The following is an 18,263-nucleotide window of genomic DNA, read 5'->3' as shown; positions in this document are numbered from 1 at the left end:
TGCTCTGGAAGTGCCCATGCCCACTGGGTCCCGCACCAAGGGATGCTTGGGGGAGGGGGTGCTGTGGAGAGGGTGAGTGAGGACGGCTGCCCAGGAGGACCCCACCCCAGAGAGGCTGTGGTGTAATGAGGTAAAACTTGGTGCAAAGCAGATGTTCTGACTTCCCAATTTGTCTGAAACTCAAAACACGGTGGGTGGGGTCCCCTCTCTGCAGGGTGCTGGCAGCTCTGGCTCTTGGACCAGTGACTGCTGCCTGACTGACAGGCACTGGGAGAGGCGGGAGGGTCCCTGCTTGGTTATGTAACCATTCTTCCAACCCAGATCTGCTTCGGGAGTCTGGACATTCCATTCTCTAGAGGGAGGAAATGTATTTAGCACTAATGCCCAAATTATGCGAGGCAAGGAACGCAGACACGGAGGGGCCTGGACCACCGACGAGCTGGCTGGAAGGCTTCTCCCTCCGGAGCCCAGAACTTGAAGTCACACTGTGCCCAGGCAAGCTGGCTTCCATCTCCCTTCTCCCTGCTAGCTTTTCTGGGAGGGAGCTGCTGGTTATCTGGAGACTAGTTGAGGCTAGCCGCCTGCCCAGAGCCTTGCTTTTCATTTGCCACAGGACTTTCTCCATAAGCACCTACTGCTTCCTCTTGGACATGCATGGGTTCTGAAGTTCCATTAAAGCACATTTCTGTAGCCATCAGCTGGGTGGTGTGCAAGTCCCCCACCCCCCAACTACCTGGCTTCGGCTGGGCAAGGAGACACTGACACTTGAACGTTGCTGTGGAGGTGATGGGCTGAACACATCCAGGCCACAGGGACAAGGCTGAGGTCACCTGTGGGGAAGGAACGCGACACTGGCTTTCAGAGTGATGGATCTGACACTGGGGCCTCCGCCGGGTTTTGGAAGAAGAGTGGGAGCTGAAAAACAAGTGACGTAACTCCCAGGGGACCCACAGCTGGAGCTGGACACACATCTGGAAAGGCAGTGATGGGGAAATGGCTGGACACGGTTGTGCTCCAGCTACACGCGGTCAAAAAAGAGTTCTCAGATGGGGAGGGACATGGGGAGAGGGCTTACATAAAGACTCTGATGGGAGTCTTTTCCTCCATCTTGTCCTTCCCTCGGGGATCCTGCCTTGCTGTCCTTCCTGGTCAGTCAGTCTCCCACCCCCGAGGGGCACTCTTCCTGGGTGGGACCGCCAGCCCACCTACCGGTAGTTTCCTGTTCTAGCCTCCGATTCCTACATTATGGAATGGGGATCTACTTCACAGGGCTATGTTACGATAGAAGGACAGCACCTACATCTCCAGGTGCACGGGAGGCCAGAATGACTTGGGAGGCTATTCTTTTAGAAGCCAAACTATACAACTCCAGCACTGGGGAGGGAGGGACCTGCAGATCTCTGTGACTTAAGGCCAGCTTGTTCTACAGAGTGAGTTCCAGGCCAGCCAGGGCTACATAAGGAGAGCCTGTCTCAGACATAAACAAGCCCACACCCAAATTTGCTCTAAATGACACCAAATTGGTGAGTTTTACAGGTCACTCCCTCTCCTCCGTAATAAAACCCAGAGTGGGGTGAGGGCAAGCCCTGGCTCTACTACAAACTGCAAACATCTGTGGTGTCCACTCTAAGAGTTGACTGTGTGAGCTCCTGCTACTTGGATGCAAATGCTTCAAGGCGGCTCAAAATACCTGCCTCCCCAGAGAGCCTGGAGTCCCACAGAGAAGGAACCCAACTCACACAGAGTTCATGCCACTGTCTAGTAAGCGCTCCATTACCCTGTGGGCAATACCATCTTTTTGGGAGTCACATTGCTGGTTCCCCTAGGCACCTGAGGTAGGGCAGTTAGACTGGTCCTGACCCTCCCAGCTCCTCACCTTGTCCACCCTCACCCTCCTTTGCACACCACCAGGCATGCAGAGCGCCCTCTGCTGCTTGTCTCCAGGGCCCAGCTGGCTGGGGATAGCCCACTGGCTCCGCCCTTCCTGCAGAATAGCTTGAGGTGAGTGACTTCTATGCAGTAGTTACGAGTGGAAAGCCTCTGAGGATTTCTCCCTTACCCCGCACACACTGGGGTCTGCTGAAGCTCACACAGAAGCCTGGACTGGCCTCTGACCCTTCTCTGTTGTGCTACAGAGCAGCCTGGGACTTTTGGGGCTTCCCAGGTGCCCTTAAGGCCAGTACAGCAAGGTTTTCGTAGTTTTTCAGTTTTGAGTTTAAGCATGGGGTCACAGAGGGAAAGAACACAAGGTAACCCCCCAGCTGAGACAGTGGCCCTGCACTTCACCCCTGAGCCGTCTCAGAGCCCTCTGTGTTTAACTCCAACAATCACATTTCAGCAGGCTCTGGAAGCCCAGGCCCTGGGTGTAACCCTGCTCCGCACGCACCAGGGGAAGGACCCTGGAAGTTCAGGGCTGGCCTCTGCTTCATCCTCTTACCACAACCTCTGAGATCCTAACTGCTTAGCAATGGACTTTGTACAAAGGCTTGTTTTTCCTCCAAGAGTCATACAAAGGGTCCATTCTTTCAGGAAAAGCTCCCCAGGTGCAGTTCCTACTTGAGCTGAGGAGGCTCTGAGCCCTTCCACCCTGAGCTTTGTGCTTGACTTTCACAAACCCACAACCACCCCAGACTCCTCTCAGAGCCCTCTTTAGTTAGCCCCACTCATGCTCCCCACTGCTGTGGATGATATGTAGGGAATGAGGGCCAGGGAGAAGGTACAGGGTCCCACCAAGGGCAGAGAGGATCTCACAGAGGGTCACGACTTCAGCACCACTGGCCACTTTGGCCTATTGACCTGTGTAGCCATCTGACTTCTGCGATTTGGAAACAGAGGCCACTCAAGGTTTTGGTCCATCTTTGTAAGAGGCGATCAGTTACTAAGTACCTAGCCATGGCAATAAGAGACCGAGAAGAAGGCAGAGGAAGCTGGGTGGAGTGGTACACGCTTTTACTCTTCAGCACTGGGGACAGGCAGGTCTCTGTGAATTTGAGGCCAGTCTGGTCTGCATGAGTTTGAGGCTAGCCAGAGCTACACTGCAAGACCCTGCCTAAAAAAGGAGAGAGCAGACCATCCTTACTTGCATTGTTTGATAAGGACACCCCAAAAGCTGGTGGGGAAGCAGTCAGCACAGCAGAATACTATTTGGGTTACACCCGCGTCCTGACTAAGCTAACCTCTTGCCGTGCCTCCGTACAAAAATGGTAGGACAGAGGGCGGTGAAGTGAGCTGTGTACCTATAGCAAACGCTTGGGTTCTGCTCCTCCCTCACCCACACCACATCAGCTTTGAGGCTGCAGACAAACATCTCTGTAGAAGTCAGGCCTAAAGGTAAGACTCAGGGAGATGCCCTGCCTCCCTCAGGCTCCCTCAGGCCAGCCATTCCAACCCCTTCCTTCTGAGGAGGTGGGGCACAGCAGCAGTGGACAAGGGCTCTGCAGCCTTGGGGAGAGGGTGCTGGGCAGCTGGGGGGCTCGACTCAGAGAAGACAAACTGCTGGCTGTGGGGGTGGGGACAGGATTCAGTTAGTAATCCTGAATTGTAACCCAGTCTCCAGTGTCATCACAAAGACTCCGGGAGCCATGGACAGTCTGTAGGACGTACACTACCCTTTTTCCTCCTTGTGATGCCGAGGACTGAACTCAGGGCTCGCTGTGTCAGGGAAGCACCCTACCTCTGAGCTACACCCCTAGATCTAGGAGATTTTGGGGGAGTGTGGCAGGGCAGGCAGTGTTGAGACAGGGTCTCACTATGTAACACTTGGCAGACCAGGAACTCACTATGGACACCAGGTTAGCCTAGAACTCATAAAGATATGGACCTGCCTCCCAAGTGCTGGGATTAAAGGTGTGCACCATGGCAGGCACCTTTACACGTGCAATTCCAGCGATCCGATCCCCCACACTGGCTCCAAATTCATTCTCCCTGTCAAACTGTACCGATTAAAGTCAGCCATGGCTTTCCCACCAAGTACAGGGTGGTGTGGCAAGAAGAGTGGACAAACAGGTGGTATTGCTGCCTTCCACTGCACACCAAGAAGACAGTACAGGAACCATGTCCACGCACTTCACAGAGCCACCAGCCTATTTCCCATTCCCTGGAATCCAAAGGCCTGGGAGAGGAGAAATGCGAGCAGAGTCTTGACCAGCAGCCAGTCTCCATTGATCCTTCCTGAGGAATCTAGACAGACAAGAGGGCGAGGCCCAAGCCACTGTCTCTAGCATACAGCTGACAGCCGAGCATCCAGGGCAGGTAACTAAGCAACCAACCGTGGGAAGTGTTTCAGTGTTTTATTCCCCGCTCCGCACTCTTTCCAGCCTAGGTCTCAGGTCTCCAAGCAGTTGTTTCCTATAGTTCTGAGAGAGTGGTTCCATCACAGATGACCAAAGGCTGGACCCCTCTGGCTACGATGTAGACCTTCCAGTGGGCAGCACCAGCATAGCCTTGGAGGAAAACAGCAACAGGAAAGCAGTGACTGTCTGGAAGTGGAACAGCGGGACAGCGGGACAGCAGGACAGCAGGACAGCGGGACAGAGTCTACTGTATGGCTGCTCTTGCTCTGAAGGTCTCTGGGTTCTCCGAAACCTAAGTAAGGATTCCTTGCTAGTTCTCTGTGACCTGATATTCAAAGAGAGACTCCAAATGCAGACATTTTTCTCTCCACCCTGCTATGGCTGGTCACAAAGCAGCTTGCTTTGAGGACAGCCTTAGCTGCCGGTTCTTAGGATGTGTTTGGAGTCAGTGTGATAGGCTCCTGTTATGTAGCCTACCCTGGCTTCAAGCCTGGGATCCTCCTGCCTCAGCCTTTTGAATGCTAGGATTTCAGGTGTGTCATTCTGCCTAGGTCTGGCTTCACCTTACACTTTTTAGCAAAACAGGATAGGTTCTGTGGGGAGCACAAGGCTATTTCTCAGATGATTTTACTAGCGCACACACAGATAAACTTAAATCAGCATTTTCTGTGTGCTCTGTAAACACTGTCCTGAAGGACTTCTGAAGAGAGAAGCTTCCATGGCTTCTCAGAGCCTTTGTAGACCCTGGCCACTGTGTGTGAAGACAGCGGCTTCCAACATCCTGACTCAGAAAGTCCATTGCCAGGGCCTTCTCAGAGCCTCCCACCTCCCCCTCGGGGTCATGAACAATGTGAAGAGCTGTTTAGAAAGCTCTGACCTGGATTATCTGAGTGTGTGAGGATGGTGACTGGCTGCTGCCACATACACAGAGCCTGTCCTACGCATGGAGCAGGGTGGGTCTCTTGCTGGGTGCAGGGCTACACCTGTATTCCTCACACATGTAATACCAAGGCGGGAAGTCTTCCAGTTTGAGGCCAGCCACAATTGTGCAGCTGGACCCCATCTCAAAAAGACCAAAAGTAAGTTAAGTAAGTACACGGAGCGGGAGCGGGAGCTGGAGCGGGAGCTGGAGCGGGAGCTGGAGTGGGAGCGGGAGCGTCTCGGATGCAGTGGCTGGTACCTGTCTAGAAGCTGAGTGTGGAGAGCAGGCACTCACCATTACTTGGTGACTGAGGAAAAGTCACATGCTCTTGCTGGGACTATGCCATGATATAGTCATGCCAAGCATGCCTAACACTTGGTATCCTTGATAATGTCTCCACTCCTGAATTCCCTGTGATCTATAATTTCTTCCCTCCACTTCCAGGTTAAAGAATATTTTGGTAAAAAAGAAAAACCAGAAGTAAACCATAGTCAGTGTCCCAGGACCATTGGGAAGGGTCCTGGGCAGCCATGCTACACCCGTCGTGGTCTGACCTCAGTCCTTACCCACGTCAGCAGCAGCAATACTACTATCCCCTCCACTCCTACCAGGTCTGCGGGTGCCAACCACTGCCCTACTCTCCCGGCCTTGTTCTTTCCTCAGTATCTGCCCCACTTCTGTGCCTCCTGCCACAGGCTAGCCATCCAGGCTCTGACAGCCGGCCTGGCCTCTGTGTCCCAGGTGCTGTCGTCGTCAGTGCTTCCTGGGCAGCTGTCAGACACCTCCTCTTCAATCCTATAACTGACTCTGGGCTGTGGGAGCAGATGATGTGGACCTGGGGACATTTAAAGTGCTTCTGTACTTGTCTGAACACTGGTACTTGTAGAGGACAAGACAGAGAGACCGGCACATCTCCAACCCCCTTTTCTGTAACAGCCACCCTCAATGTAAGGTCACTCCACTGCAGGCAACAGGGCCCACTGTTTCCATGCACAGCCACTGATGTCACAGTTTCGCATGGCTGGGCCAGACCAGCTGGACCCCAGTACTACTGCTTGGTCTGGGTCACACTTACTTCCCATCCCCACACTGAAACAAAGGCTCTGGGGCGTGGAGCAAAGCTTGCCTCGGCGCCAGCTCCGGGCCCTCACTGAGGCGAGAGCTTTCTGAGCATCTAGGACTTCTGGTGGGCAATGCTCAAAGGACCCAACTGAAGTGGCCTCAGCTTAGCAGGGGCTCCAGGTCTCAGGAGACAGCACGTGCAGGACAGCAGGGCAGTTGCTGCCACCTTGTTCTGCCGCGAGGACTGCTGTTAATGGACTGACTGGAATAGATTCTGAGGAAACTGACTGGGAAGTGCAGAGCCAGAATCAAGGGTGGCTCATGCTGTGAGTCTGGACATGGCTGTGGGGCCCACCCAGAGGAGACACCCCATGTGAGAGTGGTGGCTCTTTACTTCAGACTGTCTAAGCTCACAACAGGTAGACCTGGCCTTGGCTCTGCTCTGGCCTGCCTGTGTGAGGCAGAGGCTTGAGGCTGCCTAGCAGATGCTGGGGCACTGGGAAGGTCATGTGACTCTCAGCTCAGCTTCATCATCTATAAACGATGAACTGAACTAAATAACTCCTAGAATCCCTTCTACCCTGAAGTCGCTATGCCCAGTAGACACCACCGTTCTCAATGATGTCTGCACATCAGCTGTGACATCTCAGCTGCTCTGTCTGACACTCGGAAGTAGTGCCTCTGTCCTCCTGGAACCCCACATACCAATGTCCCCAGACTCTATCGGCATGGCCACAGACTGACAGTGTCTTCGGCACTGGAAGGGAGGGATGAGCTGCAACATGGCTTCCCCGCTGCCAATGGTAAACAGGTCATGCACCTCATGCATCTGGAGAAAGAAAAGAGAGCAGGCGGTGAGTGACAGGTCTGACTGTTCTGGAACTTTCTGTAGGGCAGGTTGGCCTTGAACTCACATAGTTCTGCTTCTCCCTCTGGAGTACAGGGATCTAAGGGCTGTGCTAAGTGCTTGGCCTTTCACGTGGTCTTTAGCTAGCTGAGCAATGAGGAAAGCATGATTAATAACCAATTTTGTAATTATGTCTTGAAAGACAAAACAAACTAGTCTTTCCTAATCATGGCATCTCCTGGAACCGAGACCAGAGTAAAAGCTTTAATACGGGTTATTATTTAAAATTTTAAAATTGGGGCTGCAGAGATGCTCAGCAGTTAAGAGCACTGACTGCTCTTCCAGAGGTCCTGAGTTCAATTCCCAGCAACCCCATGATGGCTCACAACCATCTGTAATGAGATCTGATGCCCTCTTCTGGTGTGTCTGAAGACAGCTACAGAGTACTCGTATAAATAAACTAAACTAATTAAAAATTTTCCTTAGTTATCTGTGTCCCTATGTGTGGGTAGTCTTGGAGGCCAAAGAGGGAGCAGAATCCTTAGAGCTGAAGTCACAAGAGTTGGGAGCTGCTTGATGTGGGTGCTGGGAACTGAGGTTGGATCTTCTGCAATATCAGAAGTGTTCATAAGCTTTTGAGCCTCTACAGCCACCTATAGACTGAATGGGCAACATCCTCAGGGTCAGCCAAGAGCACCCAGCGTCCCAAGTGTGTCTCACAGCCTCATGGAGCCATCTCAGTAGCAGCCTGGGGCACAGGCAGCCACACCGGCAGGTGCTCCATCCCTGTAGCCCTGCAAGCAGTCCCGCAAGACCACAGTCAGATGGGTACAGCCCTCATTCATGGGCTCAGAGACTCAGGTCGCAACCCTTCATGCCCAGGATGGGAAGAAGACTGAGGGCCAGCCTTAGACAACACTGAGGAGTAGGGAAGGGGGGCTGAGTGGTGACCAGACCCTGCTTCTCCTCTGCGCCAAGGCTGCCTTGGGATTCTGGGCCTTGGCTTTACCAGGGACCAGGGACCAGGAGGAGGACAGGGTGGAGCAGTGGGCTGCTCAGAAAGCAAGCGGGACAGGGTGGGGAATACACATGGTCTAAGAAACCTGGCTCTCTCTCAGGATCCCTGTCTTTGGGGGCCACTCCCTTCGCAAACACTCCACAAGATAACTTTGATAACCATTTGAATGGCTGCTCTTACTCCCCTGGCTGGACTTCTCAGTGTTCAGCAAGCTGATGAAACCTACTTCAGTATTCAAGTGGGAAAACCATGAGGAATTCTGGCCCTCGCCCAGAATTCTATCGTAATTATGAAAATGAAATTACTCTGGGGCCCTGAGCTGGACACGCAGGCCAAAGCACTCAGCCTGTCCTCACACTACAGGCAGTACACGACGTGGGTTTTAGAGCCTTTTACATCCCTTCAGGACATGTCAGCAAGTTTGGAATAAGGAGCATCAGGAGGCTGTGGACACACACCAGGGCTGGCAGGGCCTCAGGTGGGAAACGTTATCCCTAACCTTTTTCAAAGTAGACGGACACACCCTGACCGCAGCCAGTGCTTGCTGCCTTCCTGTGCCATTCAGAGGCCAGGGCTTTACTGCTGGCCTTTCCTACGCTCTTGCTTGTGGGTGGGCTTTTCAGAGTTCTCCTGAATTTAGGTAAAAGGTTTCTCTCTTGAGTTGCATTTCTCAATTTACAAAAAGAAAAGCCCGGGACCACGATGACGCACTACACACCGACAGCCAGCCTATCTACCTTCTGATTCGAGGTAGGGATGTCAGACCAACTCCACACTCCTTTAAGGAGGAGAAGAAGCAGCAAGACACAGATCTGCAGGCAGACTTTCTGGCCATGCTCCTTCAAACCAGGGGCCAGCAGCAGTGGGGGGAAGGGGGGGACCTTCAAGTCTCCTCCAAGTCTGCATGCAGAGAAGGCCTTCACCCTATCAGTCCATATCCCAAATGGAGGAAACTCTACACCCAGGTCCTCCGACATGTCTTACCTTGCTACCCACCACAGGTTCCGGTTGGATCAGGAAGCACTTGTTTAAGGAGGCATCTTTTGGAAATGGAAGTTGGGTAAAAACTGGGAAAAGTTCCCGTAAAATCTGTGATCTGTTTAGAGGTCTTCTCCTGGAAAGGTGTGAAACAGACACAGGTCACCAGCAGGCTAGCCAGCCCATTGCGGGAGTGGGGGGGTTGGTGATGGGGTGGTGGGGTAGAGTTGGGGTGGGCCACGTGTCAGGTGCAGGGGGAAGAGCTAGACTCTACCTTTTCTCTCTCTCTAAAAGTTATTTATTTATTTATTTATTTATTTATTTATTTATTTATTTTTATTATTTATATGCACTTGGGAGGCAGAGGCAGGTGGATCTATATGAGTTTGAGGCCAGCCTGGTCTAAACAGTGAATTCCAGGATAGATAGTGAGGGATACATGGTAAGCCTTGTCTCTTAAAAAAAAAAAAGTGGGGGGCTGGGGATTTAGCTCAGTGGTAGAGCGCTTGCCTAGGAAGCGCAAGGCCCTGGGTTCGGTCCCCAGTTCCGAAAAAAAGAACCAAAAAAATAAAAAAAAAGTGTGTGCATGCATGTGTATGCCATGTGTGTAAGTAGCCACAGAGGGCGGGAGAGGGAGTTAATGCCCTGGAGTCAGAGTTACAGGAGCTCTGCTGTGCTGCTGGGAGCCAGAGTCAAGTCCTCTGGAGCAGCAAGCACACACACCTACCTGTGGCCCTGTGTGGTGTTTCTGGGACAGGCCTCATGCAGTCAGCTGCCTCTTCTTTTTTTTTTTTTTTTTTTTTTTTTTTAAAGATTTATTTATTTATTATATATAAGTACACTGTAGCTGTCTTCAGATACACCAGAAGAGGGCATCAGATCTCTTTACAGATGGTTGTGAGCCACCATGTGGTTGCTGGGAATTGAACTCATGACCTCTGGAAGAGCAGTCGGGCGCTCTTAACCGCTGAGCCATCTCTCCAGCCCCAGCTGCCTCTTCTTTACTCTGCAGCTGAGCATAACCTTTCCCTATCCTCCTGCCCCACAGCCCAGTGTGGGGTCACAGGCATTCATCATTCACCCAGCAGGACCATGCCTAAAGCATGGGACTTACGATGACAGTGCTGCAGACTTGCGGTGCCCCAGAGAGAAGCCCTCCCTAGCTGCGTGTGTGTGGGTGGAATGTTAAGTCTCAGCTAAAGCTGAAGACAAAACAGGGGTCCATTCACCATTTCTTGGAGAAGAGGCTGAAGTGACAGACGCAGGGGAGAGACTGAAGAAGGGAAGAGAAAGGAGCAAAGGCAGAAGCCAAGTGTGGCCCGGGCAGCCTGGGGAACTGGGCACTCTACACACAAACAGACGACACATTTAAGAAAGGTGGGGGGCCAGGGATGGCTTGGCAGGCAGAGGAGTTAATGTGTAACCCTGACAACCTGAGCCCGCCCCTTGGATCTCATAAATGGCAGGGTAGAATCAACCCAAGATTTGTCCCTGACCCCCTACAACTGAGGGGACTGGCTCAGTGGTTAGAGCACTGGCTGATCTTCCAGAGGTCCTGGGTTCAATTCCCAGCAACCACACAGAGCTCACAACCATCTGTAATGGGATGTGGTGCCCTCTTGTGGTGTGCAGGCATGCATGTAGACAGAACACTGTATACATACTAAAATAAATGCGGTTTTGAAAAAAGAAAGGTAGAGTCATTGAGAAATTGTCCAGCAAAGGGGCACTGAGATGGCTCAGAGAGTAAAGGTATCTGCTCCCCATCTGACAGCTTGAGTTCCATCCCAGAACCCACAGGACAGATGGGGAGATTCCTACAGGTTGTCTTTTGACCACCACACACACACGACAGCATGAGCACTCTCACACACGTACACAATAAGTACATGAATGTAATAAAATGTTTTATAAAGATGTTATCCAGGGCTGGAGAGATGGCTCAGCGGTTAGAGCACTGACTGCTCTCACAGAGGTCTGAGTTCAATTCCCAGCAACCACATGGTGGCTCACAACCATCTGTAATGGGATCTGATGCCCTCTTCTGGTGAGTCTGAAGATAGCAGCAGTGTACTCACACACATAAAATAAATGATGTTATCCAACAAAACCCCTAAGATGAAGTTCTAACTTTTCCTTCGAACCAGTTCTCCATGGAAGCTGGTTCTTCCTTTCTGAGGGAACCTCAGCTTTAGTGAATGGCTCATGTTTCCTGTACGACACAACAAGGACCTGGAAAACCAGCCAGTTTTATCTTCTGAGTGAGCTCTGGACACTAACTCTTTTCTTTTAAGATTTATTTATCTTATGTATATGACCACACTGTCCTTGACACACCAGAAGAGGATGTCAGATTCCATTACACATGATTGTGAGCCACTGTATGGTTGCTGGGAATTGAACTCAGGATCTCTGTTAGAGCAGTCAGTGCTCTAACCACTGACCCATCTCTCCAGCTCCCAGACTCAACCTCTCTGACTCTACTCTTGTGATGTGCAGAGTGGGGACAAGAAGCCCATAGGACACAGTTCTCCTGTCTATTATGCTTTCTCCTCAGCCCTCGGCCCTCCTGAGCCTTCTCCACTAGAACAAGGTTGAGAGACAGAATCGGTTCATGATGGTTTGAATGAGTGTCCCCCATAGGCTCAGGTGCTTGAACATTTGGTCCTTAGTTGTTGGGACTGCTCCAGGGAGGCTTAGGTGTGACCTTGCTAGAGGTGTGTCATTTTGAGAATTTAAAGACTCTGCTTGGTGCAGGATATTGACTCTCATTCCTCTGGAAATACAAACCCAAACAAACGACTTGGCCACAGCCTTTTATCACAGCACTAGAAAAGTACCTAAGACCAAGACACAGCAAGGCTCTTCCTTAGCCCTTCCCTTCCTCCCTGCGCTCCATGTAGGTTGACTTGAAGATGTGCTGTGAGCTGACCACCTGGTACTGGCTCTCACTGCTTGACACCTACCCGCCCCTCCCCTACACGTGCACTAAGGACCCTTCTCACTTACCATGGGTAAGGAAACGGGAACCACCTCTCAGGAAAGCAGCGCCACCACTTGGTGAGAACGCCCTCGGTGAAGCCCTCTGTGACTTCAGGGTACTGACAAGAGAAGCTCTGAATCTCTGCAGACAACAGAGGCTGTCCTGTCTTAGTGACACAGAGACAAAGAAGACCACAATCAGTTACCACAGCTTTGCAGGGCTTGATCCAGCCTTTCATGGGCAGGCTGTCCATAGGACAACCTGGCTTCTTGCTTACCTTGATCACCAGAGGACGGAGTCTCTCAAAGTTCTTGGGAGTGTCTTCTGGGAGCGTTACCTTGAGGGGTAGAATCTGGGCGCAGACAGTGCAGTTGGCAGGAATGGGCTCTGACTCGTTCTGTTCACAATTATTTGATGACCAGGGGTCAAAGTCTGAGAGGAAGAGACAGAGAGCAGACAGGAACAGAAGAACAGGTGGTGAGCACAGTAGCCCAGGAACAAAAGAAGACAGGAGAGCAGCAGTTTCCTGTGGAGACCTCTGTGAGGTGTGGAGGCCGGGCTTCTGGGAAGGAGGCTTCTCTTCATATGCTTCCTACACTTTGTGGGAAGACTCTCAACACACACATGTACTGTATTCCTTAGGCCAAATGCCTCAGTGGAGCCTAACAGTTGCACCGAGCATTCAGCTACACGTTTCCGGTCTCTGACCTGACATCCTGGCCTGCCATCTTCAGCACAGCGTAGGGCAGAGCATGGGTGTGCCCAGTTAAGAGGCTCCTGATGCATGGACACATGCATGTATTCTGCTGTGGCCTGCACCTGTGTGGGGCCAGGCTGACTTTGGGCAGGAGGAGTGAGGGAAGACAGAGGGGATGGGGACTTTCCCTGGGCATTTTTGGTACACAGGGAACTGCCTCTTCTGTAGACAGAGTTCCACCTCAACTCACAAGGGATGCGCTCCTTCCGACTGCTGCTTCCAACCCCAAGGACAGCAGTGTGGTCAGAGCAGGAGTATGACCCAGACCCAAGCCTAAGTGGCAGCCAGCTTCCTGACACTCCTGCTTGGCTTCTCTGAGGGGCCTGTACCCATGGCCTTCTTTGTCTCATTTTATCTTGTTCTATCAGGTTAAGAGCTCTGTTTTCAAAAATGTTTCACAAGATGACTCTGAAGAGATCTAGATCCTAGAGCAGAAAGGCAGCACAACCAAAGGTGGCGGAGACAGTCAGCCTTCCGAACCAATACACACAAATACACACACTTGGGAAACTGTTCCTCAGCTGGGCATGGTGGCACATGCCCTCAGTCCCAGCACTTAGGAGGCATGGCAGGTGGATCTCTGAGTTCAAGGCCAGCCTTATCTACACACTGAGTTCCAGGACAGCCAGGGCTACACAGGGAAACCTGTCTCAAAAACTAAAAACAAATCAAAACAGAAAACTTTTCTCCACAGAACACTCTCTGAGACAGACAGACAGACAGATAGACAGCACATGTTTTTTTTCCTAAGGACAGTGGCAGATGCAGGGATCCTCACCAGACGGGACTGCAGTGTGCACTCTGTCTTCCATGTTCCCTACCAGACACAGCACCTGGCTTTCTTTGAGAGCTGTCTCCACTTCTAGGGCTCTCAGGCAGATGCTACACCCTTCTTCTAAGACACCTCTTCCCTTCAGGGTTCTCTAGGGTCTGTAGGAATCCCCTCAGAGCTACCTGTTTACATGGCATATAGGGGGCTGCCAAGTTACACATTTTTCTTCCCTTCGTCAATATTTTCAAATGTTTCTTACTAAAAACGAAATATGATGATTTCTTGTCAAAATACAAGAACTCCCTCCAGGTAATGGACACGAGGAAGCCTAAAGACAAGCTGGCGTGATGAGACAGAGGCCGAGAGAGAGGCTGCCGTGTCGGCCTGCCTCAGCTTGCTCACTGTGAGGCCTCCTTCCCCATCTCACAGAACAGACCTGTATGTCAGACTGTGCATAACAAGTTCCCAAGGCACCCGAGGAGTGGGAAGCGCACTAGGGACAGAAGGGGACAGAGCTGCAGCGAAAGGTGACGCGAGGACTTCAAGAGCTTGAAGCACGCCTAGCGCTTCTCCCACAGGAACTTGGATATCAGAAGTTTTTGAGCATATTTGAAAATGTTTCCAGATGTTATAGGAAATTATGCTAGGTTGTGACAAGGATGTCCCGAGAGAGAGGCTGGCCCGGTTATATCTCGGTTTTAACCTTTGTTGGGCAAGAACACTTGATGAGAAGAGACAGCATTGAGAAGCCAAAGATGTGACAAAGAAGTTAAAGGAAGACTGCTTGAACTGCATGGCCTTCCTTCTCTGGTGTCTGCATGGCTGACACCGTCCTGTCCAGGGAGCACCGGCATGGGAGAGCTGCAGATTTCCTCACACTGAGCCCCACACTGCAGACGTCTGTTGTCACATCAGTTTGTGAGATCAGTTAATGATGAAAATCTTCCCATGAGGTAGAGGTGAGTGCCAGGACAAAGGGGAATCTTCTAATCAGGACGGATGTGGGGTGAGCTAGCAGCCACAGCTCTGAACCTTTACCTTGGGGTTTGTTTGGGTTGGGGGTGTTGGGGGTGGAACCACCTAAGACATTGAGCGTGCTAGGCTGGCAGCCCACCGTGGAGCTATACCTCTAGGTCTGTGACGGGTTCAAGTTTTACTATGAGGTGATGTAGTCCAGGTGTGGAGGCCTTGGCAAGTAAGCACTGTCAGAAACAAAGAAACTGGGGACCAAGAGGAAACCCTGGGATGTCGCTCCCTAAGTTTAAGCAATCCATGTCAGTGCTAAAAGGGGCTGGACACGGGGGAACAACACAAGAGGTAATATCTCAGAATGTAAAAGCCATCAGCTTCCTGTCATAGTGGCACATAGCTGCAATCCCAGCTTCTTAGGAGGCTGAGGCAGAAGTGGACCCAACATAATGACGAGCAGAAATTCACCAATGGGGGACTGAAGTATTTCTATCAAGGACTGAGCACCAAGCACCCATGCTGGGATCCTGACAGAAGACACCCGTGTAAATGCAATGCAGTGTGAAGAGGCCGGCCCTGCTTCCTGAGCACTGAGGCCCCATGGAGAAGGTCCTGGAGATGCTCTGCTTGTCTCACGGGTCACATGGTGCGACCCTAGGGAGGTGGCAAATGCGTGGTACAGAGGCCGTGTGAGAACTTGCTGTACTTTCCCCTCTTGATTTTGCTTTGAACTCAAAATTAGTCTAGAAACTAACGTTTACTGCTTTTCCTTTAAACTCTCCTGGCATGTGACCCAGCAGTGTCTAATTTCCTAGGTACAGGAAACTGAACAGTACCTCGCAGAGAAGATATGGCTCTAACTTTTATTCGGGCATGAATAAAAATGTTGCCGACTGAGGTTGGTATTGGTAAACCAACAGTATGTATTGAACAGAGGGTCTCTGAACAGGAGCACACATAAGATAGAGTTATGTATTGATTACTGATTAGACAACTACTGCAGAGCCTGGATGTGCTTCCTTCAGTGACAGACGCAACACACTAACCGGGTGTGTGGGTAGCTGGTTCTTATAGATGCTCATGTGTCCAGGGGACGTGCAGGTAAAACACACTGCACACAAAAATAAACATATCTTAAAAAAAAAAAAAGGAGCTGGGATCTCTATTTTTGAGAAAGTAATCTGATCTCTAATCTTTCAATAGACACAGATGTAAATTCCAGATTATTTACAGATACAAGTGATAAAAATTTACAGAAAAAGACAGGACATAAGGCATGGTTTTTATTATATTACTATTATTTTACTTGTATGTCTGTGCGGCCTGCATGTCTGTGTACTATAGTATGCCTGGTATCTGAAGAAGCCAGAAAAGGACCTTTACAGAGGTTGTCATGGGTGTTGGGAACTGAATCTGGGTCCTCTGGAGGAGCAACAAGTGCTCTTAATCACTGAGCCATCTCTCTAGCACTTGTCTTTTGTCTTTCCTTTCCTTTCCTTTCCTTCCCTTCCCTTCCCTTCCCTTCCCTTCCCTTCCCTTTCCTTTCTTTCCTTTCCTTTCGAGATAGGATCCCTCTAGGTAGGCCTGGCTGTCCTGGAACTTGTCATATAGATCAAGCTGGCCTTGGACTCAGAGACTCCTGTCTCTATCTCCTGAGTTCTGACATTAAAAGGTTTGCAACACAAGCCTCCCTCCCACCTTTAGAGACAAAGTTGTTTTAGCGACAGGCAGTCTAGAATTTGTTATATAGACCAGGCTAGCCTTGATCTCAGAGATCTGCCTCTCAAGTGCTTTGGTTAAATGACCGGCCTTGTTTGTTTGTTTATTTTAAAACCAATGTCTTACTAGACTGGGAGATGGCTTAGAGTTACAAGTAGTTCTAGCACAAGCTTCATCAATTAAGATTGACCCCTGAAGGCCAAGGTAGGAGAGAACTGGCTCCACAAAGCTGTTCTCTAATCTCCACATGTGCAGTAGTCAGCTGAAGGCTGCTTGGAGACTGGCTTCCAGGCAGCTAGGATGAGGGTTGAAAGCCCACACCCAGTGACACACCTACTCTAACAAGGCCACACCTCCTAATAGTGTCACTCCATGGGCCGAGCATATATAAACCATCACATTCCACTCCCTGGCCCCCATAGGTTTGTCCATACATGAGTCTATGGGGTCCATGCCTACCCATAGCATAATACAAAATACACTTAGTCCAACTTCCAAAGCCCCCACAGTCTATAGCAGTCTCGACAATGTTAAAAGTCCAAAGTTCAAGGTCTCTTCTGAGATCCATGCAATCACTGAACTGTAACCCATAAAGCAAGTCAGGGACCAGCTGGGCAAACTCCAGACTCTGCATCCCCATGTCTGATGGCAAGCGGTCTTCAGATCTCTAACTCTTTCTCATCTTTGCTGACTGCAACAAACGTCTTCCTCCTGGGCTGGTTCCCCTCCCTGTTAGCAGCTTTCCTCAGCAGATAGCCCACAGCTCTGGCATCTCCAACATCTTGGAGTCTCCAATGTTACAGCTTCTGTCTCAGTGTCTGGGATCCACGCGTGATCTTCTGGGCTTCTCCAGAGGGCTGGCATCTCTTCTCCTGCTCTGCCCTCTGCAGCGCTCTAAGCTCGGGTTGGTCCACTCCATTGCTGCTTCTGTTCTTGGTGATCATCCCATGGTAATGGCATCTCCAATACGCTGGGGTCTTCTGCTGCAACCAGGTTTCACCAAGAGCCTCTCACAGGCTCTCTTCATGGTGCCAAGGCTCTACTCCTTTGCCTGACCCCTTCAGTCCTGGGCCATCAACTGCAACTGAGGCTTCACCTTCACCAATGGCTTTCTCTAGCCTCTCACAGTGCCCAGCCTCAGCTGCAGTTCATGACCCCTTCATGCCTTGAAAACCAGGACCACCTTGGTGACTCTTTTTTTTTTTTTTTTTTCTTTTTTTCGGAGCTGGGGACCGAACCCAGGACCTTGCGCTTGCTAGGCAAGTGCTCTACCTCTGAGCTAAATCCCCAACCCCCACCTTGGTGACTCTTACATATTACAAAGTACAGCTATAGCAAGAGGTACAACCTTGGCGATCTCTGGAACACAGCTTCTTTGTGTTCTCAGGAAACACCTCCCAGAAGATTTCACCTCAGTGATGCTGGCTCTTCTTGATCTTCACTAGTTTCTTAGCTCCAGCTGACCAGCATCAGCTTTTCTTCCTGTAGAACCTGCCGGCCTTGAACTCAGAGATCTGCTTGCCTTTGCCTCCTGGGATTAAAAGCTTGTTCTGCCAAGCCTGGGCCTCTAAACTTTGCTGGGTGGGATCAAGCCCAAGATCACTAGTCCCTTAATTCAATTTAATATCCTAGAACACAGGATCCAGCTCCATTTTACTTCCTGGAGCCCCTTTAATACTCAAACCATATATTTTATATTTTTCCTTTTTCAGCTTGCTACACTTGTTTGAAAAGCTCTTCCATGAGACTAAACCAGACAACGAAGTCTATGACGGGCATCTCTGAGACTTCCTTTGTCAATGTAATTAATCTGAGTCTCTTCGCCTTAGCTTCAGGTAGATTTCAGACAAGGGCAAAAAGCAGTCACATTCTTTACCAAAATACCACAAAAACAGTCTCTACACCACATACTGAAATTCTTCTCCACTGAAACCTCTTGGGCCA

General features: G+C 50.7%; 1 protein-coding gene across 18 annotated transcripts in view; it reads right to left on the bottom strand.

The window, feature by feature from the left end:
• Positions 1-18,263, bottom strand: part of C20h6orf89 (similar to human chromosome 6 open reading frame 89) — a 44,378-nt gene that overhangs the window by 6,312 nt on the left and 19,803 nt on the right. For 13 of the 18 annotated variants that reach the window (XR_010060642.1, XR_010060641.1, XR_010060643.1 and 10 more), the window contains 5 exons: positions 12,380-12,534; positions 12,129-12,268; positions 9,126-9,255; positions 6,982-7,105; positions 734-830 (listed from right to left, as the gene is read on the bottom strand). Coding sequence is in view for 15 of the 18 variants with exons in the window: in XM_039098522.2 (XP_038954450.1) it covers positions 734-830; positions 6,982-7,105; positions 9,126-9,255; positions 12,129-12,268; positions 12,380-12,534 (646 nt within the window). In the remaining 3 variants the exon portion in view is untranslated. Of the gene's footprint in view, positions 1-733; positions 831-4,272; positions 4,443-6,981; positions 7,106-9,125; positions 9,256-12,128; positions 12,269-12,379; positions 12,535-18,263 lie in introns of those variants that run through there. The other 5 variants (XM_039098528.2, XM_063279036.1, XM_006256182.5 and 2 more) reach the window with 2 other exon arrangements.

Source organism: Rattus norvegicus, chromosome 20 (assembly GCF_036323735.1).
Source record: "Rattus norvegicus strain BN/NHsdMcwi chromosome 20, GRCr8, whole genome shotgun sequence".
Lineage (NCBI taxonomy): Eukaryota > Metazoa > Chordata > Mammalia > Rodentia > Muridae > Rattus > Rattus norvegicus.
This window is presented reverse-complemented; position numbering and strand designations above follow the sequence as displayed.